General features: G+C 49.7%; 1 protein-coding gene across 2 annotated transcripts in view; it reads right to left on the minus strand.

Moving 5' to 3' along the window:
• SLC7A5 (solute carrier family 7 member 5) overlaps window positions 1-16,121 on the minus strand; it is a 32,376-nt gene extending 16,255 nt beyond the window's left edge. For both annotated transcript variants that reach the window (XR_008438779.1, XM_053987148.1), the window contains exons 1-2: window positions 15,457-16,121; window positions 4,738-4,863 (exon numbers count right to left, since the gene is read on the minus strand). Coding sequence is in view for 1 of the 2 variants with exons in the window: in XM_053987148.1 (XP_053843123.1) it covers window positions 4,738-4,863; window positions 15,457-16,039 (709 nt within the window). In the remaining variant the exon portion in view is untranslated. The remainder of the gene's footprint in view (window positions 1-4,737; window positions 4,864-15,456) is intronic.
• Between the last annotated feature and the right edge of the window lie 3,203 nt (window positions 16,122-19,324).

Raw genomic sequence — 19,324 nt, forward strand, 5'->3', positions numbered from 1 at the left:
AATCTTCTCCTGCACAAAGCATTGCAGGATAATTAAATATTTTCAACTTGCCCCAACAGCGAGGAGAGGGAACACGGCCATGGGGAGAGGGGGCCCTCAGCACGGCGTGTCTGTACCCAGAGCCCCACAGGAGGAGGAAAAACAGGGACAATTCAGGGAACCGAGTCAGGAAAAGAAGCGTTTGCCACCTGATTAATCTGATTAACTGGATTAATCTGCAGCAGGAGGCTGCTGTGATTTAGAGGGGCACGGTGTGGCAGCTGTCCCTGCGGCCAGGGGAGGATGAGGAAGGAGCCTCCCTGCAAGGCTCCAAGCACGGTGGCGTTCGGGATGCCAGGGGACAGCAGCAGCAGGGAGTGCTGTCCCTGCCATCCTCCTGCTCCCTCAGGATGTTCCCTATCCATCGGCTTTGGCTCCAGGGAGGATCCCGGGCGGGCTCCAGGCTCCTGTCACCGCTCCAGCCCTGTGCCAGGAGCCTTGGCTGCCCACAGAATCCTGGATTGCTTTGGGTGGGAAGGGACCTCAAAGTTCCTCACATCCCACCCCTGCCATTGCAGGGACACCTTCCACCATCCCAGGCTGCTCCAAGCTCCAGCCTGGCCTTGGGCACTGCCAGGGATCCAGGGACAGCCCCAGCTGCTCTGGGCACCTCTCCAGGCTCTGCCCCAGGGCACAACCCCAGCCAGCTCTGCCACCCCCACCCCAGTATTGTCTGGAAAAAGCTGTTTAAAAGTGATGTTGTGGCTGGAAATCCAGAACTCTGCTAGGAGGGTTCTGAAAGTACCAGAAGGATGATTCAGCGAGCAGAGCTTGGCTCTTAAAATGCCATTTTTAGTATTGCAGGTGCAAGGAGATGTCTGGCACTGTGGGGTTGAGACATCTGGGTGCTGCTTTCATTTATCAAATCCCTTTTGCTACAAAACACGCCTTTGGCCTCTGTATTTCTCCCTGGGGGTTATTTTGGTAGTTCCCAGTCCACATTTTTTTCCCTGCCTTTTTTTTTTTTTGGGTGAAGAATCCCGTGATTGAGAGAGAGGGAAGGAAAATTGAGTCTCTCTTCTTTTCCTCCCAGGCTTGGAGCACCCTGGGACAGGGGAAGGTGTCCCTGTCCATGGCAGGGATGGGACTGGAGGAGCTTTGAGGTTCCCTCCCCACCAAATTATTCCATTATTCTACAAAAAACAAAAAGCTAAAACAAACAAACAAAAACCTCCAAAAAAAAAAAAAAAAAAGCCTAAAAAAAACCAAACAAAAACCCAAACAAACAAACAAAACAAAACAAAAAAACCAAAACAAAACAAAAAAAAACAAAAACAAGGAAAACAAGAACAAAAAAGTGCGAATTAAACCCAAATCTCCTGCCCAGCCTAAGCTCTGCTCTGGAGTTAAACCTGCCTGCTCTGTCCTTAACTGACCCCGTGCTGCTCTGGCAGATGCAGCTCTGCATCCCTGACAGCCCAAGGAAGGGAGGCAGGGAGAAAAATGCTGCTGCCACCAAACAGCTCCTGGAGGCACCACAGACCAAGAATTTTACAGCCAGGATAAAGAAAAGGGACAATAAATAAAGGGACAATAAATCCAATAAAAGCAATTCAATAAAATCAGTGTTAAATTCTATTTCTTTAAGTCCCAAAGGCCCAATTCCAGGTTTTTAAGCAGAGCTGCTGGTGAGAGATCACAGCAAGGGCTGGAGCTGCATCCCTGCTCCAGCTGCCTGAGGGCACAGAAACATTCCAGAAACCCTGAGGCATCATCCACAGGAAAAAAATAGATGTCAAACATGTCTGTGATATGTTTATTTCTAGCTTTTTGACATCAAAACCTTTCCTGAACTTCCTCAACTGTAAAAAGCACAAGGGTGTCCTTAAGAAATACCCAGATTTTTTTTTTACAATTTCACACCTCAGTCAGTTTTTAAAGGAAGTTTTAAGGTGTGGGTATGGACAGGACAAAACCACAAACCTCTGTGTCACATCCAGGGCAAAAATATCCCTCAAAGCTGCTGTCCAAACCTTCTCCATGATCCAGCCTCAGACATCCCACCCCTCAGCTGAGGAATATGGCCAAAAAATACCCAGCTGGACAGAAAGTAAATTGAGAGAGCTGGTAAAATAAGAGAACCAAAATAAATCTTGTTTTCATAATACTGGAGGGAAAAAACTCTGATCCTCTCTATGTTTTAAATTATTTCTATTATTTAATTAAGTTATTTCTGTAAGTAAGTTATTTAAATAAGCTATTTATTATTTATTTAAGTTTAATTAATTTATTTCTATTATTTACAGGCTATAACCTGGGGGCCATACACAAGATTTTACAAACCAATACCAAAATCCAGGACTTTTCAAACCACACATTTCCAGTCCCAAAAAGGCTTTTAGAAGTTTCATTCTTGGATTAATAAAATAATTTCATCCCAAGCAGCTCAGTTCCACTGAGTCAACCTCCAAGCACTTGAAAGGCTGAGTAGGAAACCAACTTCCAGCCTCCTCCTTTGGGAAGGGCAGGGAAGGAGTGATGGGAAACAGCTGCTGACAGGGAAATGTTCTTTTGTGGGCAAAACTGCCACAGAGCCCTTTGTCCTTGAGAGCATCTTCTGCAAACCAGGAAAAGAGCCAAGGAGAGGACAGAAAAACCCAAAAGCTGAAGGTGGGAGGTTGATGCAGAGAGATTTCTGTGAAATCACAGAAATTTCCACATTTGAGCAAAAAATGTGGTGTTGTTGCTCCTCTGGGCTGTTTATGGATACTGGGAACACAAACCAGCAGTGGGACAGGAACCAGTAAAACCAGTTCATTGTCCAGAACATCCTGGGAATAACACAACCCCATTCCCCCTGAAAACCAGCTGGGTGCAGATCTCACCCCAAAACTGCTGCCAGCTTGGATGGGGTCACCCAGCTGCTGGTGGGAAGAGTCCTCTTTGTCCAAAAAAACCAACACTGGAATGGGCACAGGGTGTGGAAATGTGGCTCTGTGTGGAACAAAGCTGGAGGACAGGGCAGTGCTCTCCCATTGTCACTGAAAATGAGAATTTTGGTGGTTTTTTTAATAAGAAAATGAAGAAAAAAGACATTTTCTTGCTGTATCCCTGCTAAAAGCACAGAGTGACCTGGAATGATTGAAAGGAAAATGGAGCAAGGTGCAAACTGCAGGTGAGAGCTGAGGAAGGGACAGGAAAGGAGCTTGCACATTCTCGAGGACTTAGCAGAGAGCTTGGAAGTTCCCTAAGGAGATTAATAAAATCCATGATGGAGGCCAGGCAGAATCCCAGCTGTGGGATTCTGGACAAGCAGGAATGGTCACCTGGGACAAATTGGGAAATTTCATCCCAAAGGTGTCACTGTCCAGGAATTGCTTTTGATCTCCCTGCCAGGTGGATCAGCAGGAAAATAAATTATGGAATTCTCTGCCCTGCAAGGTCTGCACAGCCACAACCACCTGAAACTGCAACAAACTTTAAAGGAAGTTAAACAACTCCTGGGACACAGGAGGGGAAGGGGGGTTTATTTAACAGGGCAGAAATCCCTTCTAGTTTACAGACAGAAAACAAGGGAAATCTCATGGACTTCCACCTGAGGAAGCAGGGCAGAAAGTGGCTCAGCCTCCCCAAAAAGGCCAAAAGAACAGCACATTCTGAAGATGCAAATTAAGATTCTATCTGCAAACAAAGCCCAGTTGTAAAAATCTTCATGGTAAAATGTTAACCAACTAAAAGAGATTTATCCTTTTCCTCCTGGGAGGGAATCAGAAGGTCCAGCAGAGCAGGCTGGGGAGCTGGGCAGAGGGAGGAGCTGTGTTTTGTGATAAGCCTCAAACAATGTCCCTGTTGAGTGTCTGCACTGAGCTGGAAGAAAATAAAACCTCTGACAAAGCAAGAAATTCTGCAAAGACAGCACTGGCTCCCAGAGCTGAGACAGGAATTAGAGAGCCACAGGCACACACAGACACACCCCTGTGCAGGGACACGATTCCCTGGAGATTTTATCCCCTTTTTGCAAACAAGGACAGGACTGTTCCCCAAGACACCTTTATTCCCACACAATTTGCACCAAAAAGCCACACTTTGGTTTAACTGTGAGTTAACCAGGTTTGGAACAAACCCAGATGGGTTTGGAACAAACCATCTCCCTGCTTTGAGAGGATTTTATGGGTGCATGAAGCAAACCAGCAGAACCACCAGAAAATCTGCTTTATCTTCCTATTTTTGTCTCCTTTTCCAGGTGCCAGTGCCAGCTGAGAGCTCCAATCTCTGTTCCTCATGGGCTCTGTGTCCCTGGGTGACCCAGAGCTGGCCTGAGCCACTGCACACCTGGAACACGATGAAGGGAAACGTGCAGGGGGGTTTGTGGAAGGATTAACATGACTGGGAGTGGTTTGCACATGCAGATAATTCTCTGCGAGCAAAATGTTACAAAGAGATTTCCCAGTGCAGCAGCACCAACATTTTCACTCCCTGCAATCCCAAAGGGAGAAGCCACAGTCTCTGTGTAAGTGGGAAAGACTGTAAGTGGTTTCAGGAGCATGAAATCAAGGCTGGCAGTGATATAAAACATAAAATCCCACAAATAAAATACAAACCCCCAGCCTTTGGCAAAGCTGGAAACATCCCCCAAGCACCTGAGAGAACAGGGAGGTTTGTGAAGCTCTGGAAGCCCTGGGGTTGGACTCCTGGGCTTTGCTCCTCATCCTGCTTTACCTGCACAGCCCCAGGAGGAGAACAAGGAACAGAACTCACCCTTGGCCAGCTGCACGAAGCCCAGGATGATGATGAGAGCCAGCGCCAGCAGCTTGGCCGCAGCAAAGGCGTCCTGCACACGGGTGGCAGCTTTGACACTGTAGCAGTTCACAGCTGTCAGCAGCACTGAGGGGACACACAGGGACAAGGTCAGCACGCAGGGAGACACGCCAAATGCACCAAAAATCACAAGGAATCTTTAGGTGGGATTTATGGAAGGAATTCCTCCCTGTGAGGGTGGGCTGCCCCTGGATCCCTGGCAGTGCCCAAGGCCAGCTTGGATGGGAGCTGGAGCACTCTGGGACAGTGGAAGGTGTCCCTGCCATGGCAGGGGGTGGACTGAGATGTTCTCCAAGGTCCTTCCAACCCAAACCAGTGAGTGATTCCCTTCTGCTAAAACAACCAACCAGATCCTCTTCCCAGAAGAGAAACTCACTGAGAGCTCTGCAGCCTCACACTCCTCAGTTGCACCCTTTACTTTGGCAGCACGTGCTTTGAACAATGCCTGTGGTCCTTGGGACATGGAATGGCACTGCTCCATGCTCCAAAAGTGGCACTGCCACTTTTTCCATTGGAAAACTTTCCTGAGGGCTTGTAAATAAAAGGACTGACTGCAGCCCCCTCCAGCAGTATTTGCTTGCTAAGAAGCTCCTGCTGCCCACCAGTTGCCCTGTGGTTAATGCAACTACTGGGGTTTACTTCCAACCTTTTTTTGTCACATTCCCCCCCAGCTCCTCTGTATCCCACTCCTGCCAGCGTGACATTCCTGCCAGGAAGGGCACAGCCTGACCCAGGCCTTGATTAAAGCCTCTGCTTCTGGCTGGGCTTCACCTGCTGCAGAGCAAATAATGGCAGAGCTTTGCTGCCCTCACAAATCATTGACTATTTTGGTGCCCTGCTCCCTCCCCAGAGCCTGCTGCTTGTTATGGACACAGGCAGATGTCACACTGAGGGTGACAGTGCCCACATGCTGCATGCCCTCCCTCCAGCCCAGTGATCCCTTGCTGTCCCCTGGCTGAGCACTCACCAGCAGCTCAGGGAGGAGCAGATCCCCAGATCTCCTCCTGGAGATGGAGGCTTTTCCCTGCAGGATCCTTCCCCAGCTCCCTCTGCCCTCGTGCAAAAGCTCCTTCCCAGAGCCTGCAGCTCCTTTTCACAGCAGCTCTTGATCAGAGCCAAGCAGCTGCTCCCCAAAATATCCCAGTCCCTCTCCTGAGGGCTGGAGCTGTGCACCCACTTCAGAGCCCAGAGCTGATCCCAGAGTGGGTGGGCTTGGAAGGACCTCACAGATCCAGTCCCACCCCTGCCAAGGGCAGAGACACCTTCCACTACCCCAGGGTGCCCCAAGCTCCATTCAAGCTGGCCTTGGGCACTGCCAGGGATCCAGGGGCAGCCTGTGCCAGTGTCCCAGGATCCAGTGGCTTCCAGGATCATTGGCTCCTTCCCCCACCCTCCCATCTCCAGGATCTGCTGCCATTCCAACACAGGAGCACCTCAAGTGTGGAGAAGTGAGAGCTGCGTGTGTCAGGAAGGAAAGCACATGATCCAACCCATCCCACAGGGGTGACAGCCAGCAGTGAACAGGGACTGGAGATGGATTTTGTACCGTGCCCTTGGAGCCCCTTTGGGAGTGTGGCTGGGACTGAAATGACCCTGAGCTGGTTTTGGGGAAGCAGAGCCACGCTGGGGTCACAGGACAGCACGAGCTGGGCTCTGGCCAGGAGCAGGGGGGAGTGACTGTGGTGACAGATATGCCACACACTGTCCCTGTGCCAGGCCCCTCCAGGAGATACAGAACAGGGACAGGTCTGGAGAGTTCCCAGCCCCTGGAGCAGCCCTGTCCTGTGGGGTCACAGCTCTGTCCCCACAGAGGGACACTGGGACACGTCTGCCTCTGGGGACAGGGCTGAGGGCCACGGTCAGACAGCAGCGAGCAGGAAACACAGCTTAACCAAGTGACCTTACAGTGCTACAGGGGACAAGGAAACACAGCAAAAGTCCCAACTCAGCCAGTGAAAGCACCTCCGGTGAATCCTCAGGGCAGCGAGCTCTGGAGCAGGATTCCCTTTGACCAGCGATTACGACAAAAATAAATCTGCCCTTATTTACAGAGGGATATTTAGAGGATGAGCTCACCCGTCTAGAACCACGCTGCTGCTGCTGTGGTGAGGACAGCCCTGAGAGGTGTGACAGTGACATTCCCTGCCCCATTTAGGCATTCTGTGTCTGTGACAATAACTGCTTCACCCCCACTTCAACACTGATTTTTAGGGGCTGTTTTCCCTGCTCTGGTTCAGCACAGAGTCCCCTGGAGGGTGGTGCTGAAAATGAAAGGCCAAAGTTTCCTACACAGTCCAAGTGTCCATGTTCAGCCCCAAAGCCCCACCAGTGCCAGATAAACAGACTCCCCAAAAATGAGAAAACACTTTGGGATCAGAGAGTAAACAGGGCTGGAAGTTTCTGGCGTGGTCACCAGTCAGAGCCCTTCCAGTCACATTTCCTCTGCTTTGCTTTTCCCCCTTTACAATAGTATTTGTCTCTCCTAAAGGAGCACAGTGGAGTTACTCCACTTCAACACCTCCAACAGAGGAATGGCCAAGAATCCCCCAGTCTTACCCATCAGGAAGAATCCTACAAACAGGATGGAAGCTTTTCCCTAAAACTCCAGGACAAATTCCAGTGGCTGCTGAGCTGTTGAGGAGGCTGGGATTTCTTAGGGCAGCAAGTTTGACTGCTTTGATCCCAGATGCTGCCCTGGCAGGCAGGGGCTGTGGGATCCTCCTGGCAGCACTCCCTCACCTCGGCTGAATCGCTCCAGGAAAAACACAGCAAAGCTGCACAGCTCCACCATAAATCAGGGCACTGATACAGAGAGCAGGCTGTGCTGCCCTCATTCCTGCAGTGTTTTCCTAAGGCTCCAGCCCCTGCCAGCCAGCAGCCAGGCAGAGCTCTGGAGTGACCCATCAGGGCTGTGCTCAGGAACCATTCGAGGAACAAGGATTTCAGCATGACCTGACGTGCCACGCCTGGCTGAGCCAGCAGCCCCTCTCCAAAGCTTTACTTAATTGGGATAATAAGTGTTAGAAAGCTGAAGGGATGGCAGATGGACAGGGGGTGACTTTTCAGAGAATCCCAGACTGGTTTGGGTTGAAGGAACATTAAAGCTCCTCTTGTTCCAATCCCATGGGCAGGGACACTTTCCACTATCCCAGGTTGCTCCAAATCCATTCCAGCCTGGCCTTGGACACTTCCAGGGATCCAGGGGCAGCCACAGCTGCTCTGGGCACCTGTGCCAGGGTCTCCCCAACCTCACAATAACAAAAGCTTCCCCTACACTTAATCTAGCTCGGGTTATTTGTTACTCATGACTCTGGCAGGAGAGATCCTGGTTTTGCTCTCCAGGTGCTGTTCATCCCTTCACCCTCCAGAGACTGCTCCAGCCCAGCCTCATTCCAAGGCAACTCAAACCACAGAGGGAAACTGGAGTTTCTAAATACACCAGCAGGTCTGGCTTCAATATTTCCTCTGTCCTGCAGTCCCTGCTGGCTTCAGGCATCTCACTGAACCTGCTCCACTGGCACTCACCTGCACAGCCAGGGAATTTCCCATTCCTGATAGGAACAAGGACAAACTGATTAATGTGACACCAGACCCAGGACTTTACCCACAATTCCCATTTTATGGCTGTATCCCTTTGAAGTTGCCTCCCAAGCTCTTTCCCAGACACAGCTCCTAGAGGACAACAGGAAAAACTGCAGACAGATAAATGGACCAATCCCACCTCGAACACATCCACAACAAAAGCACGGAACAACAGCTCCTGTGTGCCCGGGGAAAGGCAGGATGGGGAGAGTGAGGCTGTGCCAGAGCAAACAGTGGGAATGGAGCTGGACACAGCTGAACCTCGCCTGCCACTTCTGATGCAACAGCCCTGGCAGCATTCCTGCCCAACAGGCACAGCTGCAGCCTTCCCAGGATAACGGAGATGGACGAAGATCCAATTCCCACCTGGAACTGGCTGGGGCTGACAGGAGCTTGCTCAGTCCCAGATCCTCCTCAGCAGCTTTGCAGGTGGAATTTCTGGAATGAGCACAGGAATGAATTCCTGAGGTACTGGCACAGCTGCCTGCGGGGTCACACACACTTGCACAATGTCCCTTTTGTCCCTAATTTCACCTGCTGGGCCCGACCTGTGGTGCTGGCAGTGTGATTCCACGTACACCTCTGGAACATGGATAAATGTGTGGGAGTAGCTGCCTTTAAGGGACTAAACTCATTAACTTGCTCTTAATTCCCATGGGATTCCTGTCTGTGGCATCACAGTACTCAGTGATAACACAGCAGGTTGGGAAGTTCTGGAAAATAAAGGGAAATTGAAGGGGAAATAAAGAGAAATCCCCTCCATCAGCTTCCCTGCCAGGAAAACAAGGACTGTGAACTGTTCTATCATGCATGACTCTGTCTGTAACTCACATTTCCAAAGTGCCTGGCCCTTGCCACTGTAAGATGATGCTCCCATTTACCATCTGCCACTGAGTGATGTTGATTTTCCCTCACAATTACTCCCAGAACAGCTCCAGCTCCTTTCCTTCTCCACCCCACAGCAAAGGCTGCTCTTTTCCCTCCACATGAAGTGCAGGTGACAGTTAATCTACACAGGACAAAGAAAAAATTAAGTTATACTGACCAGAGTGGATTAAACCCATGGGAAAATCAATTCACCACGGCAAAAACACCCCACCAATTTTATATTTCAGTGGCTGGGATGCCACAGTGTCTCCCAAAAATCTGTGGTGATTGTTTCCAACTGCACATTCCAACATGGGACAGGCAAGGTCACAGGCAGAAAACGCTTTGGGATGCTTCAACTTGGCAGGTATTGACTGAAGACTTTGGTGCCCTGCAAGGTGGGGAAGGGAAAAAGCAGAGGAAAAACTGGAGATATTTCTGCAAGGACAAATCCCTGGAGAAACTTAACACCCAGGGCAGTCAGTCTGGGAAAGGGAAAGGCCTGGGGGCACATAAGGCTGTTGGAAAGCTCCTGGCCCCAGAGCCAAGGTGTCTATATTAAAATCTACTATAATAATCAACATCCCTGGCAATGCTTCCCAGTTCCCTTTTTATTCTTCTTCCCAAAAAAGGAACAGGTGCATCAACAAAGGAGAAGGCAAACTTGCCCTACCAAGGAGTTTAAAAATAGGATCATCTCCAAATCTACCCTTTGGCCAAGAGCTCTGGATGTCCCAACAAACAACCCCAGGCACCCTGAACAGGTCCACACCCCAATCCCACAGTAACAGTAGGACACTGACACAGGAAAACTCCAAGGAATCCTCAGTGTTGGGAGAGGTGGCTCCTATCTAGAAGCAGGAATTGCTATTTTGACTCCTTAGAAGAAGGCTGTGATTTACTGTCAAGGTTTCCAGAGGACATGACACAGCAATTCCACCGACAGGACGCTTTACCTCAGGAAAACAAACCAAATACAGGGAGAAAAGATATGGAAAAGCTCTTTCTCCCTATTTCTCCCATTCCCAGCAAATTAACCATCCCAAACTACCTCCATGCTCACCTCACAGAAGCATCTCCCTCACAGGGAGCAGCACCTGCTGCTATTTTATGTGCACAGAATTCAGCTCTGCATCCTGGCTGGAAAAACTGAATTTCCCATCCCTTGGACTGGACCTGTGGCCACATCTGACCCTGGGACTATGGAACTCTTGGGATACTCTAAACAAGTGATGCTGCTTTAATTGAGGCTGACCCTGGAGGGGTTTTCCACAAAAACCTTCCCAATTTGTTCATGCCAGAGGAGAAACACCCCGAATGATCTCAGTGATAACATAAATCCTTCAAACACAGTAACATTTAATGGGATAATTGTTGTGAGAGCCAGGAGAAGGATGCTGGAATTGCACTGGCTGCTCCCTGTGTGTTTCAAGAGCCCTCCAAGCCCTCATTGATTTCTGGAGAGTCTTGCAAGTGTCAGAGCCTGTTTTCATTAATGCTGCTCTAATCAAACACAGATTAAAAAAGCAACCTCAGCCTTGCAGCCTCTGCCATCCAGCAGGGATTCCACAGACCCCTTCCTTCCTTCCACTCCACTCCACCAAGGGCACTTTGCTGATGGAGCTTTAGCCCCTTAATCCACCTTTCTGGAGGAGGAAAAAGAAATCTTCAAAGCTTCACTCCCAGCTTGTCGTGGCTGATTAATTAAAAGCAGCAGTGCTGCAGAATGAACCCATCTCAGGCAGACAGGTCCTGAGTGTGTTTTGTGTTTGCTTTTCACCAGTTAATACCTGATGAGGTGAAAATCCACACACCTGTAAAAGAGCCGAGCCTGGCAGCAAAACCTTGATGTCAAATGAAGACACTCCTGCTTCCCACAGGATCTGTGCTTTCTGGGTGGAATGCTGACACTGGATATTCCCTTCTGGACAGCCTGGCAGCTACTCTTGCTTGGATTCCTTCTCTCAGCAGTGTCAGGCACTTCCACAGCAAAAGGCCTCTCAGACCTGCCTCAGCTCTGCCCTGGCTTCTGCTCATCCTTCCACTCTCTGGCTGCTCAAAACAGAAGGGACAAATGAGGAGCTCAGCAGCATTCCCTGGAATTCCAGCCCTGCAGGAGGAATGCCCAACAGCAGAGCTCAGAAGCAGTGAAGGAAGTTTAGATAAATTTTGAGGAAAATTAAAATTCCCTGGCTTTGATATTGCTGTGCTGGGGTTATTAGTGCCAGATTTGCATATCTAATTAACAAGTGAGACACGAATTCAGAAGCAAACTGTCAAACTCCTCTGACACTGAGGAGCAAGAACAAAATTAAAACAGTATATCCTGAGCTGGAAAGGATCCACAAGGATTAGTTATCGAGTCCAATCCCAGTTTTCCACTGTGGAGCAGATTTTCTTGTCAGGAAATCAGGGAATTTTAGAAGAAGCTGCATGTGGCTCTCAGGCTGTGAGGATGTGTGGGATGAACAGCTCAGGCTGTGGAACACCAAGAACCAGCTCAGGGCTGGCAGCAGCTTCATTCCTGTCTCCCTGATCCACAGGGAATGAATTCAGTGCACCACAACCCAGACCTGGGAAGGTGCAAGCAGGAAACCTGCAAATTAACAGTGGGAAATGAGGAACATCCACGGCATCTTTAATAAATCAGTTTAACACTTTCCATCCCTGAGCCCTCTCTGGAACACACGGGGTGTACTGGTGATTTTTACTGATTTTTGTTAGGATTTATCAGCTTGAATTGAATAAATGTTCACATAAGTGGCAGCAGGAGGGAAAGAAAACCTGAGCCACTCACACCTGAGACAGAGCACAGGATCCAAGGTTTAATTCTTTGTAGTGTCCAATATTAACATTGTAGTGTAGATCGTCAAATATGCAAATTGAGCAACTAATAATTGTCCCTCCACCCACTACAGAAGGGGTAAAACTGGTTTAGATGAGCTCAGAAGTGAGAGAATTCAATTTATTCCTAGGTTTTCACACAAATGCACAAACTCTGTTTCCTGAACTTCCAATTTTTGTGTACCGAACACTCAGATGGATTTTGTGTTAGGAGTTTTAAAGCATCAACCATCTAATCTCACAGATAAAAGAGATGCTCAAGCTTCTGAATCACCCAAGTAACCTGCAGCCTGGAAAGTCTTCAGCCACATTTTTGGGGAACATGAAATGAGCCAGGCTAAGGATGAACAGCCTGACCCCTCTGCTCCAGGAAGACTTCCCTGGAGTGGATTCCCAGCTTTTATTTGTGGCAAACACCACAGGCACTCCCGGTGCCCAAGAAAGAAGCCCTGCATACCAACTGTGTGTAGATTACAATCTCCAGGGCAGAAAATACCTATTTGTAGGTAAATTCTTCTTACCACCCACCTTGTTTTCCTCAGCACCTTCAAAAAAATTCCCTCTTCCAACTATTTTCTCCTTTCACTCAAGCCTGTGATTTAGATTCTCTTAATGCATTTAATTCACTCTCTGAAGTTCACGGTGGCGAATTCTGAACATGATTTATTCAACTCTTCAACAGCAGCAAAGTAGAAACAAACAACTTTAGCTATTCCTCCTCTTACTACAAACTGTGCAGCCAAGTGCATTTCGTGTGGAGATACAAACTTTGCAAGGAGTAGAGCTGGGACTGTTCTGCAAGGCTGCATTTTGGCTACTGTACTCCAGCCCCAGGTCCCAAATTCCTCTGCTGCTTCCCAAGCTGCTCTCCCCCATTTTGAGGTAACTCATTCACGTATGTGCTACAGCCTATGCACAAATAGGTCATTTTTTTCTACTCCAGAGCTTTTGAAAAGACTAAGAAGTCTCTCTCTGGGCAGTTCTTGCTTGAACAAAGCTGTTTGTGAGTCCTCACAAGTGTTGTGTGGCTGCCTGAGCCCTTGGAGCAGATTTACTTCGTTTATTGTTCCTGGGTCACGGTGTGGTTTTGGCACTGGGGAGATGAAAAGCCGATTCTAAAATTCAAAGTTCCAAAAATCAAAGCTGCCAAAAGCTGCCCTGCTGAAGGCACTGCAGGATGAACAAACCTCTTGGAGCAAAGGAGACAACCCCAGACTTAACCCAAAGCATAAATAAACCAGGAGCCAGCGGTGCAAGGGGGAACAGAGCTTAAAGGAGAAACACATGGGGATGATGCAGATTTGGAGAACTCCAAAGCCTTCCCTTGGCAGTTCAGGATAAAGGTTCAAGAACAAATTCTGCCGCAGGGAAATCCTAATTGTTACCAAAGGAAGGCTGGAGACTTTTCCTGGAGGAGTATAAACAGGAATGAGAGCTGGCTTCAAGGAGTTTCGTGCTGCAAATCCCTCACCAGTGAACAGATCCCAACAAGGGCAGGTCTGTTTAACCCTGCCCTGGGCTTTGAGCAATAAAACAGGAACAGAGACCCGTTTTTGGGAATGATCCTGAAGATGAAAAGTCACTTATGGTTAGAAGCACGTCCTCAAAGGCTTTGCCAGATCCATCTGTGCTTGCAGGGCAAAACTTTGCCATAAGGCAGCAAGAAAACCTTAAATTATATCCTAATTCCTTGGTTTTTCAGCAAGGAACACAAATTCCACGTGCATCCATGCCCCTCTCCTGTGTGTCCCTGAGGAAACCACAGTGCAGACCAGCAGCAAAGCTCGAAGATCAGACTTCTGAAAGGCAACACACCCAGCAGCAGGACTATTCCCTGACCAGTTCACAGCTCTCTTAGTTAAATGATTACATTTCCCTAATAAACACCCTCCACACAGTAAAAAACTTGGATGGAAACCCACAAGCCTGCCCAGGTACCTTTATATTCCTAAAAATTCAGCAGGGGACTGAGAAGTTTCAATCTTGCCTGAAGAAAGCACAACCCAGTGCCATGCCTGTTATCAATCCTGTAATCAGCCATATAATTTACCTCCCAAAGCTGGCTCTGAGACATTTCCAGACAATATATCTTCCCATAATGACCATGTGCCACAGCTTTGGGATGCCTGAGATCCTCGGAGGGAGAAGGAATCTCACACAATCCCAGGAAAGGGCAGCAACCAACGAGCAGCTTCCTCCTCATCACGCAAAATGCAAAAATACAGAGATCACCTGGCTGTGATTTTGTACAGTGGATAAATGATTTATAAAACCCTCACAAAAATTAGATCTTCTCCCAATAAAAATCTTTATAAAGGCATTAAATTCCAGTGGAGCAGAACAGATTGAATGGGAAATGAGGAGGGAAGAGGCAGGGCATGGTCCTGTACTTAAAGGATTGGGAATTTGGATGGGGTGACTTTGCAGTCACCAGAGGAACAGAAAATAGGATTTGAATGGCAAAACTGCAGACCCCAAAATAGCAAGGAGGTGATAAAAAGTGCATCAGGAGAGATCTGTGTGCCCTGGCAGGGCTCTGTGTGCCAGGTGGGCACCACTGGCCCTGAATTCACCCCACCGTGGCTGAACTTCTCTGCAAGGCACCGCCCCAGAGACAGACACGTCTGCCGGCAGAAAGAAACCCCACAAAAGCAGGTTTTGAGCGCGGTATCGGCGCACACACGGCCGGGAAATTATCTCCTCTCACAACTGGTGCTGAAAGCAGCTCAGGGGCGTGTTCAGCACCAGTTGCTGGTGACAGATAACTGTTATCCTCACCCAAAGCCGCACACCAACGTCCACACGGCCCTGCAGAACCTGGGGACAAGAGGGTTTTACCCTGCCCGGGCTCGGTCCTGTGGGAAAGCACAAGAAATCTTATTCCAGCTCCCAGGAAAAACGCACGCTGCATTGCTTGGGAATCAGAGAGCCTCACTAGCCCACAGCTGGCATTTGGGGAATTTTCTGTTCAATTTCTTACGGGTGGGGCCACATTTTCAAAGTAGCCAAAAAAAAAAACCCCAGGAGGCAGCCAGCGTAGCACAGGAGAGATGTGCACATCTTTAGGGGAAGGTGATGGGGAGTGAGGAACCACGTGGAGTAGGACAGCAGGGACCTGCAGAGGGTCACTGAATCATGAAATTGCTGGGTGGGAAGGGAATTTAAAGGTCATCCCGTCCCATGGGCAGGGACACCTTCCACTAGACCAGGGTGCTCCAACCTGGACACTTCAGGGATCCGGGGGCAGCCACAGCTTCTCTGAGCACCATGTGCCGGGACCTCCCCACCTTCCCAGGGAGGAATTCCTTCCCTAAATCCCATCGAACCCTCCTGCCTGTCAGCTGAACGCCACGAGCGGCTACTTACGGACACACAGACAGGCCACCAGCTTGGCAGCCTCGTCGGGCACGGGGCAGGTGGGGAAGATGGGCTTGAGCAGGTAGGTGGCGAACACCAGAGCCACGATGTACTGCGAGGAGGGCCGGATGATGAGCAGCTCTATCCAGAGCTTGAGGAAGGCGGGCAGGGAGCCGTACACCTCCAGCATGTAGGCGTAGTCCCCGCCGGACTTGGTGATGGTGGTGCCGAGCTCGGCGTAGCACAGCGCGCCCACGATGGAGAAGGCGCCGCACACGGCCCAGACCACGAGCGACAGCCCCGGCGAGCCGGCCTCCCGCAGCACGCCCGTGGGGGTGACGAAGATGCCGGAGCCGATGATGGTGCCCACGATGATGGCCACGCCGTTCAGCAGGGTGATGTTCCGCTTCAGGGTCACCCCCTCCGCCGAGCCGCAGGGCGATGGCGAGCGGGCGCAGCCGTTTTCCTGCGCCCCTTCCAGCATCTTCTCCGTCGCCTGCTTCTCCTCCTCCTGCGCCAGCGAGGCGGCCGAGCCGGCGGGGCTCCGCTTCTTCACGGCATTGCCGGGGGAGCTGCCGCCGCTGGCGGACATGGTGGCGGAGCGCTGGGAGCAGCGGGAGCGGCCACGCCGCCACCTTCGGCCGCCCCTTTTGTTCCGGCGGTGGGGCCGGGCTGCTTTCCAGGGGGAGGAGGAGGAGGAGGAGGAGGAGAGCGTCAGGAGGAGGGCAGGAGCAGCGGGGGATGCTGCAGCGCCCCCGGGATGAGCGGCAGCCGCTGGGTGCCCGCTCGGGCCCGCATCGCTCTCAGCCCGGGCCCCTCCGACCGTCCCCGAGCCCCAGAAGGGGACAGAAGGAGGCAAGTGCCACCCCGCAGCGCGGCCCCGGGTGGCACTCGGCGCCCGCAGGGGAGGGGAGGGGAGTCAGCGGCGCTTCTCCGCCCTGCACGGGGCTGTGCGTTCGGTGTGCTCTGTAGGGGAGAGTTCCTGTAGAGGAGAGCGCGTCCCTGCCTATGTATACAGACATGTATGTGTGATATACAGACATGTATGTGTGATATACAGACATGTATGTGTGATATACAGAATATATAGACATGCATGTGTGATATACAGACATGTATGTGTGATACACAGAATATATAGACATGTATGTGTGATATACAGAATATATAGACATGCATGTGTGATACACAGACATGTGCGTGTGATTTACAGACATGTATGTGTGATATACAGAATATATAGACATGCATGTGTGATATACAGACATGTGTGTGATATACAGACATGTGCGTGTGATATACAGGATATACATACATGTATGATATATAGGATATACAGACATGTGTATAGGATATACAGGATATACAGACATGTATGTATGATATACAGGATATACATGTATGTATATAGGATATACAGGATATACAGACACATATGTATGATATACAGGATATACAGATGTGTGTATGTATATCCTGCCTCTCCCAGCCCCATCCTGCCGTGTTTTTCCATCCCAGTTCACAAGCACAGGGCAAGGCCCCGGCGCTGCATCCCCTGCACCTCTGCAGAGGCGCTGCGGGAATCAGCCCCTCCTGGCAGACACCAAAATCGCCAAAAAGGCTTCTCTGAAACGTTAATGAGTCACCAATCTCAAATCTGCCAGATGGCAAAGTCACCAAAATGCTTGTTTGCGAAACGAAAATATAAAATAATTCAGCCATCTGGCAGTCATGCAGGCAAAAAAGGCAATGTGTGCCTCTCTGAAGGCAGAGGTTCTGCATCCAAGGAGAATCACTTGGGTACTACAATAACGCCCAAGGAGCCAATCCTTCAGCAAATTCTGATTCCCTCTTGCCCTGGTGGGAGGAGAGGAGCTCAGAGGCTCCAGCTCTGATTGCAAACATTCCCTCTGAGGGTGGAAGTGGTACCTGTGAGGAGCTGCTTCCCAGGCAATGCTGTCACACGAGGAGTGGTGCCCGAGCTCCAAACCCAAGGCTGGTTCATCCTCCTGGAGCTCTCCCTGTGCACGGTTCAGACAGGCAGGAGGTGGGCTGGAAAGTTTTCTCCAAGAGAACTCCAGGGAAACGTGAGATGGACATTCTGGGGGGAAAGGGCACATTTCAGTTACATTTCATTTCCATCACAACCACTTCCAGCCATGCCAGAACCCCAACCAGCCCAATCCTTGGAGCACTAATCCAAACCTGACATCTAGTGGCTGCTCAGGGGCTCAAACATCTGCTGCTGACTTTAGGTAAACATCCAAATTCTGGAAGAGAGCAAAGACAGAAATCACCTTGGCAGTAAGCACGTTCCTCCAGTGCTCAAGGAGAAATGGAATCCTGAAGAGACTGAAAAAGACTCTGAGAATTAATTAAAAAGAAACCACAAAACATTTATCACAGGTTTTCTGTAACCCCAAAAGCCTTTTTTTCATTTACTAGTTTACCATTGCAGGCCATTTTTGTTACTGCATGTCATGATTTATCCCAGGACCATGAAATCAGGAAAATAATCAGATACTTACAACGTATGGGATTATCCCTGTGCCAGCCTTGTTACATCAGGATGCAGCAGACAGGACTGGGATTGAAATTAAGTATTTGCTTCAGGTGTTTTCAGATGAACACTCAAACTCAGTTATATATTTGGGAGAATAAAATCATGTATGAAGGGATTTACTTCTGCAGTGCTCCAGGCCAAGTTCCTCAAGGCCAATAATGACCTAGAACCAGGATCTCCTGAGCTGGAAGGGACCCACAGGGATCAAATCCAATTGCTGGCCCCAAGAATCCCACCATGAGCATTTTACACCTGAGATGAACCCCACACAGACATTTCCATGAACTCCCACAAGAATGGGACAGAGTTATCCCGTTCTAACTCTTCCAAAAAAGGGGAATTTCTTCTGAGGACTGGAAATCCCAGGCTCCAGAGGCTGCGGGACAGCAGCCACTGAACTGCTCTGTTCCAAGCCAACCTCGTGCTTGACTCTCTTGCAAAGTATTGCACGGGAGTTCATTCTGCAATTGTTTTTCCATTTGTATCGCTGAGAAAACACCAGCCTGGCACTGGGGTGTGTTCCCCGAGCCGGTATCTTCAAAGCACCTGCCAGTGCCGGGTGTTGTTATCAGCCCGGCCCCGAGCATTGCCTCTCCTCAGGCCCCCAAGCTCTTCCGCAGGATCTTTGAAGACTATTTGATTATCCCATCAGCTCTCCATGTGCTAACACTCAGAGTTTGGCACATCAAAAAGGAGGAGGGAAGGAATGATTTGTCAGAAGCACAAACAGTGAGCAGGAGCAGGAGCAAATGGGCCATTTGTGAGGAGGGATGGGGATGTTTTGAACCAGTTACTTGGAAAAGCTGCCTTGATCCAGCCACCCTGCTGGCAGCAAATCCCCCATTTCTTCAAACAGCTCAGCTGTGCTGATTAAAGAGCTCAGAGCTGCTTTTCCTGGGTAAATGGAAGTGGTGGCAGCTTCTAGAACCATTAAATGGTTACAAGAACAGAGCTGGCCTCACTCCTAACCCAGGCCACTCTTTCTTGAGAAGAAAATGGGCTGCCCAGCCACCAGGACACTTGGGGAAGCTTCTAGAAACATTACCTACAATTATTTTAGGGGCGTTCCTTAACCAGGAATGGAATCTCCTGTTTTTCCTACCAAAAGAAAGTTCTTTGGATTAATCCAGCTAAACAAAACCTGTCTGGGTGACAGCTGGACTCCAGGTGTGGCTCAGCTGTGAGACAGGAATTAACACTTATTTCACCCAGTGTTCAGGAATCGTGGGATGGTTTGGGATGAAGGGACATTAAAGCTCATCCAGTTCCAACCCTGACACCTTCCACTGTCCCAGGCTGCTCCAAGCCCTGCCC

Source organism: Vidua macroura, chromosome 11 (assembly GCF_024509145.1).
Source record: "Vidua macroura isolate BioBank_ID:100142 chromosome 11, ASM2450914v1, whole genome shotgun sequence".
NCBI classification, from domain to species: domain Eukaryota; kingdom Metazoa; phylum Chordata; class Aves; order Passeriformes; family Viduidae; genus Vidua; species Vidua macroura.